The sequence below is a fragment of the Ranitomeya imitator genome, chromosome 2 (genome assembly GCF_032444005.1).
Source record: "Ranitomeya imitator isolate aRanImi1 chromosome 2, aRanImi1.pri, whole genome shotgun sequence".
NCBI lineage: Eukaryota > Metazoa > Chordata > Amphibia > Anura > Dendrobatidae > Ranitomeya > Ranitomeya imitator.
The window spans coordinates 503,828,580-503,849,021 of record NC_091283.1 but is presented as its reverse complement, the minus strand read 5'-3'; the positions used below and the strand labels follow the sequence as shown (position 1 = coordinate 503,849,021).

At 43.2% G+C, this 20,442-nt stretch overlaps 1 protein-coding gene across 5 annotated transcripts in view; it reads left to right on the top strand.

Moving 5' to 3' along the window:
• Positions 1-19,928, top strand: part of RARA (retinoic acid receptor alpha) — a 157,714-nt gene extending 137,786 nt beyond the window's left edge. For all 5 annotated transcript variants that reach the window (XM_069751619.1, XM_069751618.1, XM_069751621.1 and 2 more), the window contains 6 exons: positions 6,440-6,581; positions 12,331-12,491; positions 13,433-13,609; positions 14,390-14,594; positions 17,164-17,322; positions 18,326-19,928. In XM_069751619.1, the coding sequence (XP_069607720.1) occupies positions 6,440-6,581; positions 12,331-12,491; positions 13,433-13,609; positions 14,390-14,594; positions 17,164-17,322; positions 18,326-18,534 (1,053 nt within the window). In that variant the 3' untranslated portion in view covers positions 18,535-19,928. The remainder of the gene's footprint in view (positions 1-6,439; positions 6,582-12,330; positions 12,492-13,432; positions 13,610-14,389; positions 14,595-17,163; positions 17,323-18,325) is intronic.
• Positions 19,929-20,442: the final 514 nt, after the last annotated feature.

Here is a 20,442-nt window from a genome sequence, read left to right as displayed (position 1 = left end):
TTAGGGGTAGGGTTAGGGGTAGGGGTAGGGTTAGGGGTAGGGGTAGGGTTAGGGGTAGGGTTAGGTTAGGGGTAGGGTTAGGTTAGGGTTAGGGGTAGGGTTAGGGGCAGGGTTAGGGGTAGGGTTAGGGGTAGGGTTAGGTTAGGGGTAGGGTTAGGTTAGGGTTAGGGGTAGGGTTAGGTTAGGGTTAGGTTAGGGGTAGGGTTAGGGGTAGGGTTAGGGGTAGGGTTAGGTTAGGGTTAGGGGTAGGGTTAGGGGTAGGGTTAGGTTAGGGGTAGGGCTAGGGTTAGGGCTAGGGTTGGGGCTAAATTTAGGGTTAGGGTTGGGGCTAAATTTAGGGTTAGGGTTGGGGCTAAATTTAGGGTTAGGGTTGGGGCTAAACTTAGGGTTAGGCTTCTTTCACACTTACGTCGGTACGGGGCCGTCGCAATGCGTCGGCCCGACATACCGACGCACGTTGTGAAAATTGTGCACAACGTGGGCAGCAGCTGTAGTTTTTCAACACATCCGCTGCCCAATCTATGTCCTGGGGAGGAGGGGGCGGAGTTACGGCCACGCATGCGCGGTCAGAAATGGCGGATGCGACGTAAAAAAAAACGTTTCATTGAACTTTTTTTGTGCCGACGCTCCGCCAAAACACAACTGATCCAGTGCACGACGGACGCGACGTGTGGCCATCCGTCACGATCCGTCGGCAATACAAGTCTATGGGCAAAAAACGCATCCTGCGGGCACATTTGCAGGATCCGTTTCTTGTCCAAAACGACGGATTGCGACGGAATGCCAAACGACGCAAGTGTGAAAGTAGCCCTAGGGCTAGGGTTAGGGTTGGGGCTAAAGTTAGGGCTAGGGTTGGGGCTAAAGTTAGGGTTAGAGCTGGGATTAGGGTTAGGGTTTGGATTAGGGTTCGTATTAGGGTTAGGGTTGGCATTAGTGTTACGCTTGGGATTAGGGTTAGGTTTGGGATTAGGGTTAAGGTTAGGGTTGTGATTAGGGGTGTATTGGGATTAGGGTTAGGTTTGAGGTTAGGGTTGAGATTAGGATTAGGGGTGTGTTGGATTTAGGGTTTTGATTAGGGTTATGGTTAGGGTTGACATTAGGGTTGTTTTGGGGTAAGGGTTGTGATTATGGTTAGGGTTAGTGATTAGGATTATGGATGAGGTTGGGATTAGGGTTAGGGGTGTGTTGGGGTTAGGGTTGGAGCTAGAATTGGGGGGTTTCCACTGTTTAGGTACATCAGGGGGTCTCCAAATACGACAGCCAATTTTGCGCTCAAAAAGTCAAATGGTGCTCCCTCCCTTCTGAGCTCTGCCGTGCGCCCAAACAGTGGGTTACCCCCACATATGGGGCATCAGCGTACTCGGGATAAATTGGACAACAACTTCTGGGGTCCAATTTCTCTTGTTACCCTTGTGAAAATAAAAACTTGGGGGCTACAAAATCTTTTTTGTGAAAAAAATAATATTTTTTATTTTCACGACTCTGCATTCTAAACTTCTGTGAAGCACTTGGGCATTCAAAGTTCTCACCACACATCTAGATAAGTTCCTTGGGGGGTCTAGTTTCCAAAATGGGGTCACTTGTGGGGGGTTACTACAGTTTAGGTACATCAGGGGCTCTGCAATCGCAACATAATGCCCACAGACCATTCTATCAAAGTCTGCATTCCAAAAAGGCGCTCCTTCCCTTCCGAGCTCTGCCGTGCGCCCAAACAGTGGTTTACCCCCACATATGGCGCATCAGCGTACTCGGGATAAATTGGACAACAACTTTTGGGGTCCACTTTCTCTTGTTACCCTTGTGAAAATAAAAATTTGGTGGCTAAAAAATCTTTTTTGTGGAAAAAAAAAATATTTTTTTATTTTCACGGCTCTGCATTATAAACTTCTGTGAAGCACTTGGGCATTCAAGGTTCTCACCACACATCTAGATAAGTTCCATGGGGGGTCTAGTTTCCAAAATGGGGTCACTTGTGGGGGATTTCTACTGTTTAAGCACATCAGGGGCTCTCCAAACGCGACATGGCGTCCGATCTCAATTCCAGCCAATTCTACATTGAAAAAGTAAAACGGCACTCTTTCTCTTCCAAGCTCTGCGGTGCGCCCAAACAGTGGTTTACCCCCACATATTGGGTATCGACGTACTCAGGAGAAATTGCACAACAACTTTAGTGGTCTAATTTCTCCTGTTACCCTTGTGAAAATAAAAATTTGTGGGCAAAAAGATCATTTTTGTAGAAAAAATGCAATTTTTTTTTTTCACGGCTCTACGTTATAAACTTCTGTGAAGCACATGGGGGTTCAAAGTGCTCGCCACACATCTAGATAAGTTCCTTAAGGGGTCTAGTTTCCAAAATGGTGTCACTTGTGGGGGGTTTCCACTGTTTAGGCACATCAGGGGCTCTCCAAACGCGACATGGCGTCCAATCTCAATTCCAGCCAATTCTACATTGAAAAAGTAAAACGGCACTCTTTCTCTTCCAAGCTCTGCGGTGCGCCCAAACAGTGGTTTACCCCCACATATTGGGTATCGACGTACTCAGGAGAAATTGCACAACAACTTTAGTGGTCTAATTTCTCCTGTTACCCTTGTGAAAATAAAAATTTGTGGGCAAAAAGATCATTTTTGTAGAAAAAATGCAATTTTTTTTTTTCACAGCTCTACGTTATAAACTTCTGTGAAGCACATGGGGGTTCAAAGTGCTCGCCACACATCTAGATAAGTTCCTTAAGGGGTCTAGTTTCCAAAATGGTGTCACTTGTGGGGGGTTTCCACTGTTTAGGCACATCAGGGGCTCTCCAAACGCGACATGGCGTCCAATCTCAATTCCAGCCAATTCTACATTGAAAAAGTAAAACGGCACTCCTTCTCTTCCAAGCTCTGCGGTGCGCCGTAACAGTTGTTTACCCCCACATATTGGGTATCAGCGTACTCAGGAGAAATTGCTCAACAACTTTTGTGGTCTAATTTCTCCTGTTACCCTTGTGAAAATAAGAATTTGTGGGCGAAAAGATCATTTTTGTGTAAACAAAAGCGATTTTTTATTTTCACGGCTCTACGTTATAAACTTCTGTGAAGCACTTGGGGGTTCAAAGTGCTCACCACACATCTAGATAAGTTCCTTAAGGGGTCTAGTTTCCAAAATGGTGTCACTTGTGGGGAGTTTCCACTGTTTAGGTACATCAGGGGCTCTCTAAATGTGACATGGTGTCCGATCTCAATTCCAGCCAATTCTGCATTGAAAAAGTCAAACGGCGCTCCTTCACTTCTAAGTTCTGCGGTGCGCCCTAACAGTGGTTTACCCCCACATATGGGGTATTGGCGTATTCAGGAGAAATTGCATAACAAAATTTATGGTTACATTTCTGTTTTTACACTTGTGAAAATAAAAAAAATGGTTCTGAATTAAGATGTTTGCAAAAAAAGTTAAATGTTCATTTTTTCCTTCCACATTGTTTCAGTTCCTGTGAAGCACGTAAAGGGTTAATAAACTTCTTGAATGTGGTTTTGAGAACCTTGAGGGGTGTAGTTTTTATAATGGTGTCACACTTCATTATTTTCTATCATATAGACCCCTCAAAATGACTTCAAATGTGATGTGGTCCCTAAAAAAAAATGGTGTTGTAAAAATGAGAAATTGCTGGTCAACTTTTAACCCTTATAACTCCCTAACAAAAAAAAATTTTGTTTCCAAAATTGTGCTGATGTAAAGTAGACATGTGGGAAATGTTATTTATTAACTATTTTTCATGACATATCTCTCTGATTTAAGGGCATAAAAATACAAAGTTTGAAAATTGCAAAATTTTAAAAATTTTTGCCATATTTCCGTTTTTTTCATAAATAATCGCAAGTAATATCGAAGAAATGTTACCACTAACATGAAGTACAATATGTCACGAAAAAACAATCTCAGAATCAGCGGGATCCGTTGAAGCGTTCCAGAGTTATAACCTCATAAAGTGACAGTGGTCAGAATTGCAAAAATTGGCCTGGTCATTAAGTACCAAATTGGCTCTGTCACTAAGGGGTTAAGCAACAGTTCATTTCTTGTTCTCCTTGGCCCAGGTAAGACACTGCTGGTGTTGTCTATTGGTCATGAGTGACTTGACACAAGGAGTGCGACACTTGTAGCCCATGTCCTGGATACTTCTGTATGTGGTGGCTCTAGAAGAAATGACTCCAGCAGTAGTCCACTCCTTGTGAATCTCCTCAAAATTTTTGAATTGCCTTTTCTTAACAATCCTTTCAAGGCTGCGGTTATCCTGGTTGCTTGTGAACCTTTTTCTACCACACTGTTTCCTTTCACTCAACTTTCCATTAATATGTTGGATACAGCACTCTGTGGACAGTCAGCTTCTTTAGCAATGACCTTTTGTGGATTACCCTCCTTGTGAAGTGTGTCAGTGACTGCTTTCTGGACATCTGTCAAGCCAGCAGTCTTCCCCATGATTGTGGAGCCTACTTTAAACGCTTAGGAAGCCTTTGCAGGTGTTTTTTGTTAATTATTCTAATTTACTGAGATAATGACTTTTGGGATTTTCATTGGCAGAAATCCATAGTCATCAAGATTAATCAGAAATAAACACTTGAAATAGATCACTCTGTTTGTAATGACTCAATATAATATATGAGTTTCACTTTTTGTATTGAAGAACTGAAATAAATTAACTTTTTGATGATATTCTAATTTTGTGAGAAACACCTATATTAGTTCAGATCTGAAGAGAGCGGTATTGTGAATGCAGCTCAGGAGTATAATATAGACCATGGTAGATAATTGCAAAGTGCATTTGCTGGAGGAATTTATACGTCTGCAGTCACACAGTTTTGAAGGACCAAGCAGGGAGGTTGTTCCAAACATCTTGAAGAACTAACCACAGATCTTCTGTGGATGTAGGCCTATGCAAAACCTTCTGTCTTTCCATGTAATCACACAGACGCAATAATGTGGAGATTAGGACTCTGTGGGAGGGCATATCATCACTTCCAGGAATCCTTGATCTTCCCTATTGTAACTTTTCTGCTGCAGAATACATTTAAAGCCAGTCAGAGGCCTCCGTGATGGTATAGCATGATGAATAAGATGGTATCGCATGATGGATAAGTAGCTTACTGTATTTCTTAGCTTTACATGACACCTAGAAATGGGCAACGTTGACAAACCTAGACGCAGTGGTCAGTCAAGGAAACTTAGCGCAGCAGATGAAAATACATCATGCCTACTTTCTGTCAAAATCAGAAGATGTCCAGCAGTGCCATCAGCTCAGAACTGTGGCAACCTGTGGTAACTTGCTATACCTATCTACTGTTTGGAGAAGTCTGATCACATGTAGTCTGCATGGAAGAATTGCTGTCAAAACGGATACCTTCGACATTGGAATAATGCCAAATGACTCAACTATGCATGAAAACATAGGAACTGTGGTGCAAAAAAATGGCAGCAGGTGCTCTGGACTGATGACTCAAAATGTGAAATATTTGGCTGTAACAGAAGGCAGCTTGTTCACCTTAGGGCTCAATAATGAGCGTCTGTAACAAAAGTGAAGCATGGTGGGGGTTTTTGCAGGTTCTGGACTGTATTTCAACACATGAAGCTGGGGAGTCGGTAACGATTAATGGTGTCCTCAATGCTGAGAAATACAGGCAGATACTTCTCTACCATAAAATGCCATCAGGGAGGCGTCTAATTGGCTCCAAACTTTTTCTGAATTAGGATAACTACCCAAAACATACAGAAAATATCATTAAGAACTATCTTCAGAGTAAAGAAGAACAAGGAATCCTGGAAGCGATTACATTGCCCCCCAAAGAGCTCTGAAAAAGATCTGTGGTTAGTTCTCCAACACATTTGGAAGAACCTCCCTACCGACTCCCTTGAAAAACAGTGTGCACATGTACCTAGAAGAAATGATCATTTTTTGCAGGTAAAGGGCGGTCATACCAAATATTGATGGGATTTAGCTTTCTCTTTTGTTCATTCACAATTAAAAAAAATGCAATTAACATTTCTATTTGGAAAGCATTTTACTTTGCAGCATTTTTTGCATGCCAGCCTAAATCTTTTGCACAGGGTTGATTATTAGACATATTCAGACCAGTTCAGTCTGTTTTAGGAAATCTTTTCGTTCCCCTTAAAACTCTGGAGCATCTTTGTTTTAGAACTTTTTTTTATGTGCCGATTCCTCCTGAAAATGTGTGAATAAATAGACCCATGGGTGTGATTGTTCCAATCTGACATATCTGACCTTGTTGTCATTGATTTGGCTATGTGTACAGTAGCATTAATAACAAAGGGAATGTCAACCAGAATAGACAACTCTGAACCGACCCTGATCGTTGCATGTTATTACTACTAATAATATAATTAATTTCTGGGATCTCAGTGGTTAATAGCATGTAGATGATAATGTAAATTTATTTCTCGGTATCTTCTTAGGGCTTTTTCCGACGCAGCATACAGAAAAACATGGTGTACACATGTCACCGAGACAAGAACTGCATCATAAACAAGGTGACGCGGAACCGCTGCCAGTACTGCCGGCTACAGAAATGCTTCGAGGTTGGCATGTCCAAAGAATGTGAGTGTGCCCTTGTCTTACGTTGTGGAGTTATACGTTATACATCAGTGAGACGCATCTGTGACTTCACTATTATTTGGATAAGTTAGTTTTGCACCTAATATCGAGTATCTGAATATTGATTCACCCATTGTATTCTGTTGGTTGGATTGGTTGGACGAATCGGCGGATTTATACGGACACTGTATATCCTCATTCTATTTGCCAGAATACCAGCTCGGTTTTAAGACTGTGGGCAAAATGGATACTTTAATCCAAAGCCTTGGCCCTACCTGCCAAAACCGACCTGCCTATAGTCAAGCATGGCATAGGTAGACTGGTCAGTAGCTGCGACCATAGTGGGAATACCCACTACCCGCACGGACGTCATGTTTCCAGCAAAGTTACCTCTTGTGTGGTCAGGACGTCAGCTTTTGTGGCAAACATGGCTATGCTGCTATAAATGCCACCCCATCAGTACCGGTAGTTTGTGATGATCCATTTGTATGACTTCGATGATGTATATGCATGTGAACTATATACAATCTGTGTGCGTGGAAAGACTACAAGGATTAAGAGCTTAACCCATGTCCCATCAGGACAAATTTATGTTTAGCTGCGTGAGATAAGGATGCTAATCTGTAGCGTGACTTGCTGCAATAAACTCCACTCCATCTGTAATCTTCAGCAAAAGCCCTGACATGGGAAAACGTGGTGGGTTGACTAGCACAGAGGGCTCGTTCTTTGTCATGGAGCCCAGACCGCAGCTTGTAGCAGATAATGGTGGAGCGGTCCGGGTGCTGTTATCTCCATCGTGTCCGTTTTATCACCATTGCTGATGTATTTTACTCTACCGCCATAGATATCAGCCGCTTCACATCCACCACGTATGAGTCACTACATTGTGCTTGATCATGTAATGAGATATGACCGTGTGTGCAGATGAACAGGACAGGCCTCACATTTTGTTTTTTTGTGTTCATGTAATATATATGCTCCCAACATATGAATTCAATACAGACTGTGACACCTGACAATGGTGTCCATCACGCGTAAACTGTTAATGTTGACTATTGTTGTTTTTCACAGGATCCTGTGCATGAAATGGCATTGTCTGATATTTTATTTATTTTACTCACTTATACAGCGCCATTAATTCCTCAGCGCTTTACATACATTATCGGTACTGTCCCCATTGGGGCTCACAATCAAAATTCCCTATCAGTATGTCTTTGGAATGTGGGAGGAAACTGGAGAACCCGGAGGAAACCCACACAACACAGGGAGAACATACAGACTCCTTGCAGATATTGTCCTTGGTGGGATTTTAACCACTGAGCCATTGTGCTGCTCCATATTTTATTTCATACTTCATTTTGTGGTATACTGGCCAAAGGGGCACACCCTCCTTGGGTTAATATAACTCCATAAACACATTAAGGGCTCATGCACCAACCGCTTAAAATTGATGAGTGCTCTCCATGGTTTAGACAGATAGCACTCATACCAATGGTATTCTATGGGGCTGTGCATTCATACCACTGGTATTCTATGGGGCTGTGCACTCATACCCATGGTATTTTATGGGGCTGTGCACTCATACCCATGGTATTCTATGGGGCTGTGCACTCATACCAATGGTATTCTATGGGGCTGTGCACTCATACCAATGGTATTCTATGGGGCTGTGCATTCATACCAATGGTATTCTATGGGGCTGTGCACTCATACCACTGGTATTCTATGGGGCTGTGCACTCATACCAATGGTATTCTATGGGGCTGTGCACTCATACCCATGGTATTCTATGGGGCTGTGCACTCATACCCATGGTATTCTATGGGGCTGTGCACTCATACCCATGGTATTCTATGGGGCTGTGCATTCATACCACTGGTATTCTATGGGGCTGTGCACTCATACCAATGGTATTCTATGGGGCTGGTATTCTATGGGGCTGTGCACTCATACCCATGGTATTCTATGGGGCTGTGCATTCATACCCATGGTATTCTATGGGGCTATGCACTCATACCCATGGTATTCTATGGGGCTGTGCACTCATACCCATGGTATTCTATGGGGCTGTGCATTCATACCCATGGTATTCTATGGGGCTGTGCACTCATACCACTGGTATTCTATGGGGCTGTGCACTCATACCAATGGTATTCTATGGGGCTGTGCACTCATACCAATGGTATTCTATGGGGCTGTGCACTCATACCAATGGTATTCTATGGGGCTGTGCACTCATACCAATGGTATTCTATGGGGCTGTGCACTCATACCAATGGTATTCTATGGGGCTGTGCACTCATACCAATGGTATTCTATGGGGCTGTGCACTCATACCAATGGTATTCTATGGGGCTGTGCACTCATACCAATGGTATTCTATGGGGCTGTGCACTCATACCAATGGTATTCTATGGGGCTGTGCACTCATACCAATGGTATTCTATGGGGCTGTGCACTCATACCACTGGTATTCTATGGGGCTGTGCACTCATACCACTGGTATTCTATGGGGCTGTGCACTCATACCAATGGTATTCTATGGGGCTGTGCACTCATACCACTGGTATTCTATGGGGCTGTGCACTCATACCAATGGTATTCTATGGGGCTGTGCACTCATACCAATGGTATTCTATGGGGCTGTGCACTCATACCAATGGTATTCTATGGGGCTGTGCACTCATACCACTGGTATTCTATGGGGCTGTGCACTCATACCAATGGTATTCTATGGGGCTGTGCACTCATACCCATGGTATTCTATGGGGCTGTGCACTCATACCCATGGTATTCTATGGGGCTGTGCACTCATACCCATGGTATTCTATGGGGCTGTGCACTCATACCCATGGTATTCTATGGGGCTGTGCACTCATACCCATGGTATTCTATGGGGCTGTGCACTCATACCAATGGTATTCTATGGGGCTGTGCACTCATACCAATGGTATTCTATGGGGCTGTGCACTCATACCCATGGTATTCTATGGGGCTGTGCACTCATAACAATGGTATTCTATGGGGCTGTGCACTCATACCAATGGTATTCTATGGGGCTGTGCACTCATATCCATGGTATTCTATGGGGCTGTGCATTCATACCCATGGTATTCTATGGGGCTGTGCACTCATATCCATGGTATTCTATGGGGCTGTGCATTCATACCCATGGTATTCTATGGGGCTGTGCACTCTATACCCATGGTATTCTATGGGGCTGTGCACTCATATCCATGGTATTCTATGGGGCTGTGCACTCATATCCATGGTATTCTATGGGGCTGTGCATTCATACCCATGGTATTCTATGGGGCTGTGCACTCATACCCATGGTATTCTATGAGGCTGTGCATTCATACCCATGGTATTCTATGGGGCTGTGCATTCATACCCATGGTATTCTATGGGGCTGTGCACTCTATACCCATGGTATTCTATGGGGCTGTGCACTCATACCCATGGTATTCTATGGGGCTGTGCACTCATATCCATGGTATTCTATGGGGCTGTGCACTCATATCCATGGTATTCTATGGGGCTGTGCACATGTCCAATTTTTCTCTCAGCCCAACTGTTGGAGGAAATAAAATCAGTGAAATGTCCGATTTTGCTCTGAGTTGCGGATCAAAATTGGCAATACAAGTCTGTGGGTCGGTGGAAAATATTGCTCTGTACTCAGATCACATCCACTTTTTGAGTGTTTGCAAAGAGAAGGTGAAGAAACTTTTTTTTTTTTTTTTTCTCTCCATCTCAAAAAATGGATCCCACTCTGATCAGAGCCTCCACAGCAATATTTGACCGTTTTTTCGGATGGAGAGAAAACGGTGGTGTGACCCTAGCCTGAGTGTGTATACCAGGAAACCAAATATGCGGTATTATGATAACTCACTGTTAGGCTATGTGCACACGTTCAGGATTTCTTGCAGAAAATTCCTGAGAAAAACCTGACATTTTCTGCAAGAAATCTGCATGCGTTTTTTTGCGCATTTTTGCCACATTTTTTATGCGTTTTTGATGCGTTTTTTTTCCGGACATTTCCCAATGCATTTTATAGTGGGAAATCAGCAAAAAAAAACCCGCAAAATTAATGAACATGCTGCGGTTTTTACCGCGATGCGTTTTTTTCGCAGAAAGAAAAAAAGCATCATGTGCACAAAACATTCGGAATTCATTCTAAATGATGGGATGCATATTGTATGCTGTTTTTTTTCCAGTTTTATAGCGTTTTTATCGTGGAAAAACCGCCAAAAAAAACCGCGAAAAATCAGCAACATGTGCACACAGCCTTACAATGCTTTAATTTCTAACATGAGAATCTTATAAAGCGGTGCAGATGCTTGTCACGTACGTGTATGGCAATATTTGTGGAGGTTCTCAGAACTAGGACATGACAGTGAACTTCTTCCAAGCTTGACATGGAGGCTTACAGGGAACAATAGATTGCTCAGTGATTGGGTTTAGTGTCTTTTTAATAGGGTTGCCTCATGAAGAATAGTTGATTTTGCTGAGAAGTTGCAGAGTGCTTCATGTGTCCTATGGAGTGTACCTGTTTTATATTATGACCAAGAAGGAAGGTTCGAGTCCACCAGAATGACTGCTACTCTTCACGCTACACGCTTGTGTTCGTTAAAGGGGTCTCTTATTTATTTCACTTATATAGCGCCATCATATTCCTCATTGCTTTACAAACATCATCATCACTGTCCCCATTGGGGCTCACAATCTAACCTCCCTATCAGTATGTCTATGGAGTGTGGGAGGAAACTGGAGAACCCGGAGGAAACCCACACAATATGGGGAGAACATACAAACTCCTTGCAAATGTCGTCCTTGGAGGGATTTTAACCCAGGACCCCAGCGCTATGGTGCTAACCACTGAGCCTCAATGCTACCTCTTCTGTTACATATTCCTTATGAGGGCAGCCCCTCTAATTATAGGGAACCTGACTGCTGACACAGGCATAATATTAATCAGATTTTTCAAATATACCTGCCAATGACATAAGACATAACAAAAGGGATTAAAAGGAACCTGACAGCTGAAATATGCTGCCTGATGCATGGGGAGCATGTATCAGTCACGGTCTGTATGATTTCAGCCATGTATGCTTGACTCTGAAATACTACGGAGTTTCAGAGAAAAGCCATACTTTAAAGGCCGCCGGGGACTGAGCCGCAGAGGAGACTAGTCAGACAGGCTTCCCCCAGCAGCTTCTCCCTGCCCGATCGCCTTAAGTGACAGGTCTCTCCCTGCATGTATGTATAGGGGAAGACCTGTCACTCTAGGGCGGTGGGTGGGGAGAAGGTCCTAAAGTGACTTTAACGTTTGTTTTTCTCTGTATCGCCGTAGAGTGATGTCATTCGCAAGTGTGTTTTTTGTTATATATCAAATTAATATTTTGCAGCTATCACTCAAAATGGTTGCAGGGATGCGCTAGTTAATAGCCATATCTTTCTTTATGGGGCTATCAGGCATCAGCTCGCAGGTAAATTTCACATTTAGTAAATGTATATAAACAGCGGAAAAACGTTACGTAACAGTATACATTTCCTATATGAACTGTATAACAACTTAGTTTGCGCTTTATCTAACCAGCTCTGACTATTTATATCGGTTAAGTCCTAGATCTTATTTTCCCATCCTGTAATCCTGTATTGAGAGGGCGAGCAGATGACATTTAATGCATCCACATGTCACTATTTCAGGTCTGTGATCTCTAACCATTGCTCCTCCGTGTCCTTTTTGCAGCTGTGCGCAATGACCGCAACAAAAAAAAGAAGGAACCCCCAAAACCCGAAGTAACAGAGAGCTACGTGCTGAGCCCAGAGACTGAAAACCTGATTGAGAAAGTGCGGAAAGCTCACCAGGAAACCTTCCCTTCACTGTGCCAGTTGGGCAAATACACTACAGTGAGTGACACACTCCATCTTCATGATCTATGCCCAGCCAGGAGCCCTATAATCGGGGGTATAACTTACAGTTCCTGAACACCAGTACACTTCCTATACTTGCATCCATGATTATGGGGGATCTCCCATTATCACTACAATGAAAAACAGCACCTACAGCAGGCTCATACTATGATATTTCTCCATAGCTAATTTCTTCATCATGCATGCTGCTTTTTTTCCCATGCAGACAATTGGTCTGTGTAGAAAATATCGCTCTTGTAAACTAAGAAACTGGCAACAATTGGTCTGTGTGTGATCCATAATGCACCAAGAATAAAAAACCTGCTTGTCTGAACGTTACTTGTTGGGGCGACCCTGGTCTGTGCTTTTCTTGCATGTTGGGTATCCATCTAGCAACACACACCGACAGTGCGCTCTCTTGCCAGCTCACTACTTCTGATCAGAGTGAGCGCACTGTCACTGTGCATATTGCACAGTGACAAGATTCTACTGAGCGTAGGTCAGAATTGACAACCTACGCATGCTCAGTAGAGCAGAGACCAGCCCAGACCCTGAAATTGATGTCACTGATGATGCTTCATTTCAAGGAGGGTGCAGAGACTGTGGCAGTGACCTTAACCTGTGCCCACTTACTACTAGATTGACTATCACAGCAAGCACTGGGATTCTCAAACATGCATTATCATAGGAAGTAGTAAAAAAATAAATATGGTAGTCAAATAGTGTAGCGAGGGAACGATAGGGACTTTTAATTAATTTACATTAGGAAAGAGGTTAGATTATGACATTAAATATACATTTAATATTAAAATACATTTTGTTTTCAGACCACTTCCTTAAAGTATGTGGGAGGCACTGTAAAGGGGATTCCTTTACCTAAGTTACACATTCCATTCACTTACTATCAATGTATTTATTCTTTACTTTCTGTTTTTCAGAATTTCAGCGCAGAAGAGCGAGTCTCACTGGACATTGACCTATGGGATAAATTCAGTGAGCTGTCCACCAAATGCATAATCAAGACGGTGGAATTTGCCAAACAGTTACCAGGATTTACCACTCTCACCATAGCCGATCAAATAACGCTCCTTAAAGCCGCCTGCCTGGACATCCTGGTAGGTTTTATGCCGTGTTGTTAGGGTACATCCATGCTGGGCCTCCATATATATTTGACAAATGTCGTCTGCATCCGCAGATTGGCTGACAGTCTAATGCGTATGAGGGTCTCCCAAATTTCTCACAAAAGATCGTGCCGGGGAAGAGAAAGATTGGCCTTCTGGGTTTCCGACAGAGGAGTCATAGAGGACATCGAAGCTCATGACCTAGCTGAGCTGTCCAATATATGTGGGAGTGGGGAGAGGGAGCTTTCCCCCGAACAATCATTTGGCGGACAGTGATCTAATGTGAGTCGCTCCCTGCGCTCTTATATTGCGCAGACCAGTAGAGCGAGCCTCATACAAATGTAATACACATAATGGATTTATGTCTGCGTCCAGCACAGGATTGTGAAATGAGACCACTATGAGGTCAGTTCTTGCTTACGAAATTCAGCGCAGCCCGCGTGTACCACACTGTCATCCTTAGTAACCATCTTCGTGAAGCTTTTAGTCTAGTCAGGCGAAACAAATGTAAATGAACCAGCCGTTTCCTGCGAGCCCCAGCGCATATTCTGCCGGCACTCTTTTAATTACGCAAGTCCTATTGTTTCTTGTGGCTCAGGTCTATTATCGGATACGTGGAGGGATGCACTAATATAAACTATTTACAGGTTTCGGCGCAAGGATTTCCTTCTTCAGTGTCACTAAGTTGTGAACACTCTCTTGCATCTCTTCATTTTACTCTCTTTTAATTGTTGTTCTCTAACTCGCTCACATTTCTTTCTTGGTCTGTCACAGATCCTACGAATTTGTATACGCTACACGCCCGACCAGGACACCATGACCTTCTCAGATGGGCTGACTCTAAACCGGACGCAGATGCACAACGCAGGCTTTGGGCCTCTCACAGATCTGGTCTTTGCCTTCGCCAATCAGCTGCTACCGCTAGAAATGGACGATGCAGAGACTGGTCTCCTGAGCGCCATTTGTCTCATTTCTGGAGGTAAGGGATGTATAAAGCTTTAGGGTCATTGAAGGTTATAACCGATTGAAAGGAGAGCTGAGAATTTCTTGATCAGAGGGGATCAGACTACTTGAATAACCACCGATCCCAAGAACTGGGCTCTGTATTGTTGGATTCTCCATGGGACTGCCGGAAATTGCTAAGCGCTGTATTCGGCTATCTCTGGCAGCTCCACAGAGAATCAGTGGAGCTGTGGCCATCTTTCTTTTCCGACGAGGCATTTCAGTCCCCTAATCTGAGGATTGGTGGTTGTCCCAGCCAGGAATTAAATGTATTGCTGGCCGCATCCCCAACCCAGGCTGTCATGACATTGACAGACAGGCTAATTTCTAAGGATACTCTGTCTAACAACTGCTCCATTTAATGAATTGCACCAATGTGACAGAGACAATACAGGAAGATAAGTGACACTCGCAAAGCCCCGGGTAACTGATACATGGCAGAGCAGATGGTAACATACATTTCACCTACAGGGTAGAGATTACTCGGCGATCAAGGGCACACAATGATGGGTAGAAATAGAGCTATTAACTTCTGCCTCACTTTGACAAGTCATAGGCAACACCGAAATAATGCAAAATATATGTCCTGCTATAAAATATATCAGCTGGAGACTTTAAAAAAAATTGTAAATAGTTAAGTCCAGAGAAAAGCATATGATTGACATTGTATCCAGCTTTAGAGCTTTATAAAGTGTTGTTTTTTCCACTCTCCTTTAATTTCACAGTCAATGCTGTCTGTCTGTAGCCCAAATAGGCACTTACTGCACAACACTGTATTAGTGAGTTATAAGGAGTGATAAAAAACGAATGGCTTCCTCTCCTGCAGATGTACGGAGCTTTTCTTTCTTAGTTTAAAAAGCTGTAAAGATGTAAATGTGAAGTTTTATGGATAACCTATTTATCTGTGTGCAGATTTCTCATACAGTGCAAGGTTACATTTTGGTATTACCTGAGTATTAAGCACCACCCTGTGGTCATTTGAGGTATTAGCAAAATATTTTTCTCTCTGAAAGTGGATCTGTCACCAGATTTCACAATGCAAATTGCCCACATTATTTAAAGGGAACCTGTCACCTGTTTTGGCCGATAAGAGATACGGCCATCACCTTTCAGGGCTGTTATGCAGCATTCTTTAATGCTGTATATAAGCCCCCAACCCGACCTGTAAGAGAAGAAAAATAAGTTTTATTATACTCACCTGCGGGGCGGTCTAGTCTGAGGGGCGTCGCTCTTCTTGGTCCGGCGCATCCCTTCTTCTTGCAATGCCGTCCTCCTGCTTGCTTCGTGTGGATGATGTGTCTCCTCGGCACAGCGCTCCGGTGCAGGCGTACTTCTCTGCCCTGTTGAGGGCAGAGCAAAGTACTGCAGTGCGCAGGTGCTGGGAAAGGTCAAAGAGCCCCAACGCCTGCGCACTGCAATTCTTTGCTCTGCCCTCGACAAGGCAGATAAGTACGCTGCGCAGGAGCGCTGTGCCGCGGAGACTGTATGGATGACAAAGGGACGCATCATCCATACGAAGCAAGCAGGACGACAAGGGACCATCAGAAGATGGGAGGGGGCGGACCATGACCAGCGACGCCTACCGGACTAGACCGCCCCGCAGGTGAGTATAATAAAACATATTTTTCTTCTCTTACAGGTCGGGTTGGGGGCTTATATTCAGCATTATATATAATGAGATGAGGCAAAATGAAAATAGTATGTACTTTGAAAATCCATGTCACATTGCTGTGCAATCCTTTGTGGAAGTTTTTCATTCCAGATATTAAAATGAGCATTTTAGGTTTAGCTGCATCCGGACTCTTAAAATTCTCATCCTAAAAGAGTTCTTCAAGAATGTAATAAAATTGAAATGGTAGCCCATTCTAGTCACATTTCAGGCAGGACAGACTGCAGTGTAAAGAAACAGAGCCCTAGACCTGTGTCTCAACTACTGAAGAGCTGTATTGTTAACTCGCAGTTAACTCGCATACCGATCCTGCCGGAGAAATGTGTGACAGGAAATGAAATCTCCTTGCTGTCTGCACACAGAATATCACTGAGAGAGAAAAAAAACAGCCATACTTGCAGCATCATGTCCCAACACTAATGCACAAATGCAGCGGGTCCCCCAAGATAAGCCTTTGTGCTAACCCCTTCTCATGTACAGCACCATTGAATTAATGGTGCTATATAAATAAATAATAATTCAACAGGGGAAAAGATTTATTTCCTTTCCTATTACAGCCAATCTCCAGCATCTCTCGAGAACTATGTTTCTTAGACCTGCAGACTATCTTAACAAGTGACTGGACAGGCTGCTGTTTGAATTATGTGATGGGGGCAATGTTATTACATTCTTGGAAAACCCCTTTAATATCAGGATTATACAGCTATCCTGACTTGGCTTTACAAAGTAAGTGCAAGTCTAATAGGTCCATATAATGTATACAGTTTTGGATTGTGAACTGTAGTGACAAATCCTCTTTAAATTTGCATATATACATATCTATGTGTGGATGTATAAAATCAGAATGGTACCTAAAATATCATGAGGTTCTAATCAGATCGACAAGACCTGGAGCAGCCAGATAAGGTGGACAAGTTACAAGAACCACTTCTGGAGGCGCTTAAAATCTACGTCAGGAGGAGAAGACCCAAAAAACCCCATATGTTCCCCAAAATGTTAATGAAGATCACAGACTTGCGAAGCATCAGTGCCAAGGGTAAGTGTGCCATTATAATTTCTAACAGTCGGCCTAAGGAAGCTCCATTTCTCAGGATTGATGTCCAAGATCTATGATGATGGCTACAGATGTATGTTCAGTCAACTTCTGACATTTTTCACAAGCCATAATCTTGCCTCGAAGTAGTCAGCCTTTGTGTATGGCACATTTGTACAACCAGATTATATTTTTTTACCGTGCCCGTAGACCCTTTATTACCACATGGGGTGCACTTGGAAGGGGAACCCAGTTGGCCAGAGTAGACAGCAGCTACAGAGTGTCTCTGGAGGACCCTATAAGTCTATGTTGCCTATTGATTGCAATGCACAATAGACAATAGAGCAGATTCACCAAAGTATTTTTTCTCAACATGGACGAATCTGATGTGAAAATGATGAAAAGTCACAACACTCCATCTGCTCTAAAATGGGCAGATCTAGGGGATGGTGGGATAAGCTTGGCCTGTAAAATTAACTAGCACTTGATGGCATTTCTTACGCCAGAAATGCCACTACAGTCCCTAACTGGAGCAGCATTTCTAGCTAGGCTCACACCACAACAAAGGTTTGCCATATCCATTAAATGGTGTGCGCCTCTTAATGAACTTGGCACATTGTAGTCCAGCAAGCCTTTCATTAAGACTTACGTATGCAATGCAAGTCGCAGTGAATTGACCACATTGTTCCTACTTTCATTAAAAATGACAACATATACCAGAAAACAAACATAAGAAAGAAAAATGACTTAAAAAATAATTGTCAATGATGAATCGAGCCCTATCTTTTACTTTATTTCCTTGTGTTTGCACTGCATGGAAGCTGAATACTTGCTTACAGAATACAGCTGATCACTGGGGGTCCAAGAAGACATTATCTTGTGGGAGATACAAATGATTGCCATCTAATCACTTGACTTAATATAGATCAGATAAGCCCCATAATCCCTGGTAAGCTGTGCATAAATGCATGCATCACTGAGCTAACATTTCCCTTTAACTGTGCAGGTGCTGAGCGTGTGATCACTCTGAAGATGGAGATCCCAGGATCCATGCCTCCTCTCATCCAGGAGATGCTAGAGAACTCTGAAGGCTTAGACAACTTAGGGGCAGCCTCTCCTAGTACGCTGCCGCCTACTCCTGTCCCCCCTGGGAGCTGCAGTCCTAGCCTTTCTCCTAGCTCGACTCACAGCAGCCCTTCGACACACTCACCTTGACCCTTTGCCAGCAAGGCAACATGGCACAGAGACTCACCAGCTCATGCACAGACTTTTCTGCTACTCTTCACTTTTTACCTCTACCAGACCTCCACTTTCTCTTGTACGTCCTTATGTACTTCCTTTGGATCGCCTTCACTGTACCATGCTTTACCTTTCCACTGTACTCTCTTTAAACCTCAACCGGGAATCATCACTGTGCTGTATTTAGTCCTGGGACATGGTCTCTTCAGGAGAGAGGATTGTCAGGGCGTGGATGTTTCCTCAAGATTCAACCTTGTGCCTCTGGACAGCACTCTTCTTACACCCACAGCAGGGAGAATGGACTCGGAAAAAGACTAAGATGGAGCCGAATCTCGCACTGTGTCTGTGTGATTGAGGTGGGGGGGTGGCTTAAGAGACATTTTGAGACTGCTTAAGAGGTGACCGTTTAAACGCCACTTCACACAGGAGAATTATGCTGGTTCATTAACTCCACTCACTGCCATTTTGCACCCCCAAAGCACTCTGCTTTTAAAATTGATTGGCTGTTTGTACAGCAATTTCTGGATCTTTACATAGGATAATATCCGTGCAGCTTGAGGTATTGTAACTGGAAAAGAAATGATGCATTTTAGGATCTTATATAAATTGGTAAAAAAAAAAAAAAAAAACGAGAAATGAAAAATTGTGTATATATATATTTTTGCTACATTTCCCTCCCCCCCCCCCCTTGATTTTAGTCCACGGAGGAACCTTTTAAGATATTTTAAAATGTAATTATGGACATCTAGACTGAAAAGTATGGCGGTTTGCTTGGACATTGGGCATCCTAGTGGGGAGCATCAACACCTTTACCAGGGCGCAAAGCGCATTTAATGGCAGAGTGCTTTCTGCTGGAAAGTGGAGTGCTTTCATTTGGAAGTGGAGGGCCCCCCGCTACTGCTGACCACATGGAAGGATTGAACTGCAATTTAATGGCTATCCCTATGACTTTAGTACCTTGGGGATTGAAGCCATACTCATAGTTATTCTGTACCAGCTGCACAGTATCACTGGTCTCACATATTTTCTGTTAACCACTAAACGTTGCGATCTCCTTTACTCCCCCACCTTTTACCTCCTCCAACAGTTCTTGCCGTTCTCACACCTCTACACACCAGCAGAAATTTACAAGAGGGGGTGAGGTGTCTTTCTTTGAAATTAAAAATATTAAAAAAAAAAAAGGAAAAAAAAAAAGAGAAAAAAGGCTACAAAAAAAAACATTAAATAAATGAGATGTGAACGTTTTTTTATGTGAAAAAAAGTTTTTCTTTTTTTTTTTGTTTTACTTTGAAGGTTTTTTTTCCCTCAAGTTTCTGTCTAACTTCTGCACAAACGTTTATCTTTATATTAAAACAAACTTGTTTGTTTGACTTTCTGATTGTAGTCGGTGCTTTCAGAGGATATGGAAAGTGCTGTGTGGGACAATGGTCTGCGAGATGTGCCTCCAGAGCTGTTCTCATTGCTGGCGATCATCAGGCTGGGAGTTGTAGTTCCCAATAGCTGAAGGACCTCAGCTAAGAGACCACTGCAGAAGCACCTACTAGAAGCCAGTGGCATTAATAATTGCAACCATCATGGCATGGCAGCAATTTGGCTCTCATGCATATGGTGATTTTGTAGGACCATACACGCTCTGATACAGCATCATACTGCACCTATAGGCAGCCATACTGTGCCTGAATATTCTTCTGATATCATATAGGGGATTAATTTTGGAGATCTCCTCACCTACAGTGTACAAGCTTCATGCATATGGTTCTTACAAACACCATTTTTAGAGGTACGCGAGAGAGGTTTTAGGCTCAGCCAGACAATATGGCCTGAGCACAGCTTCTACCTCTGCAACTCCTAAAGCTACACTTCTGTTTTAGGTCCCTTTTTTTG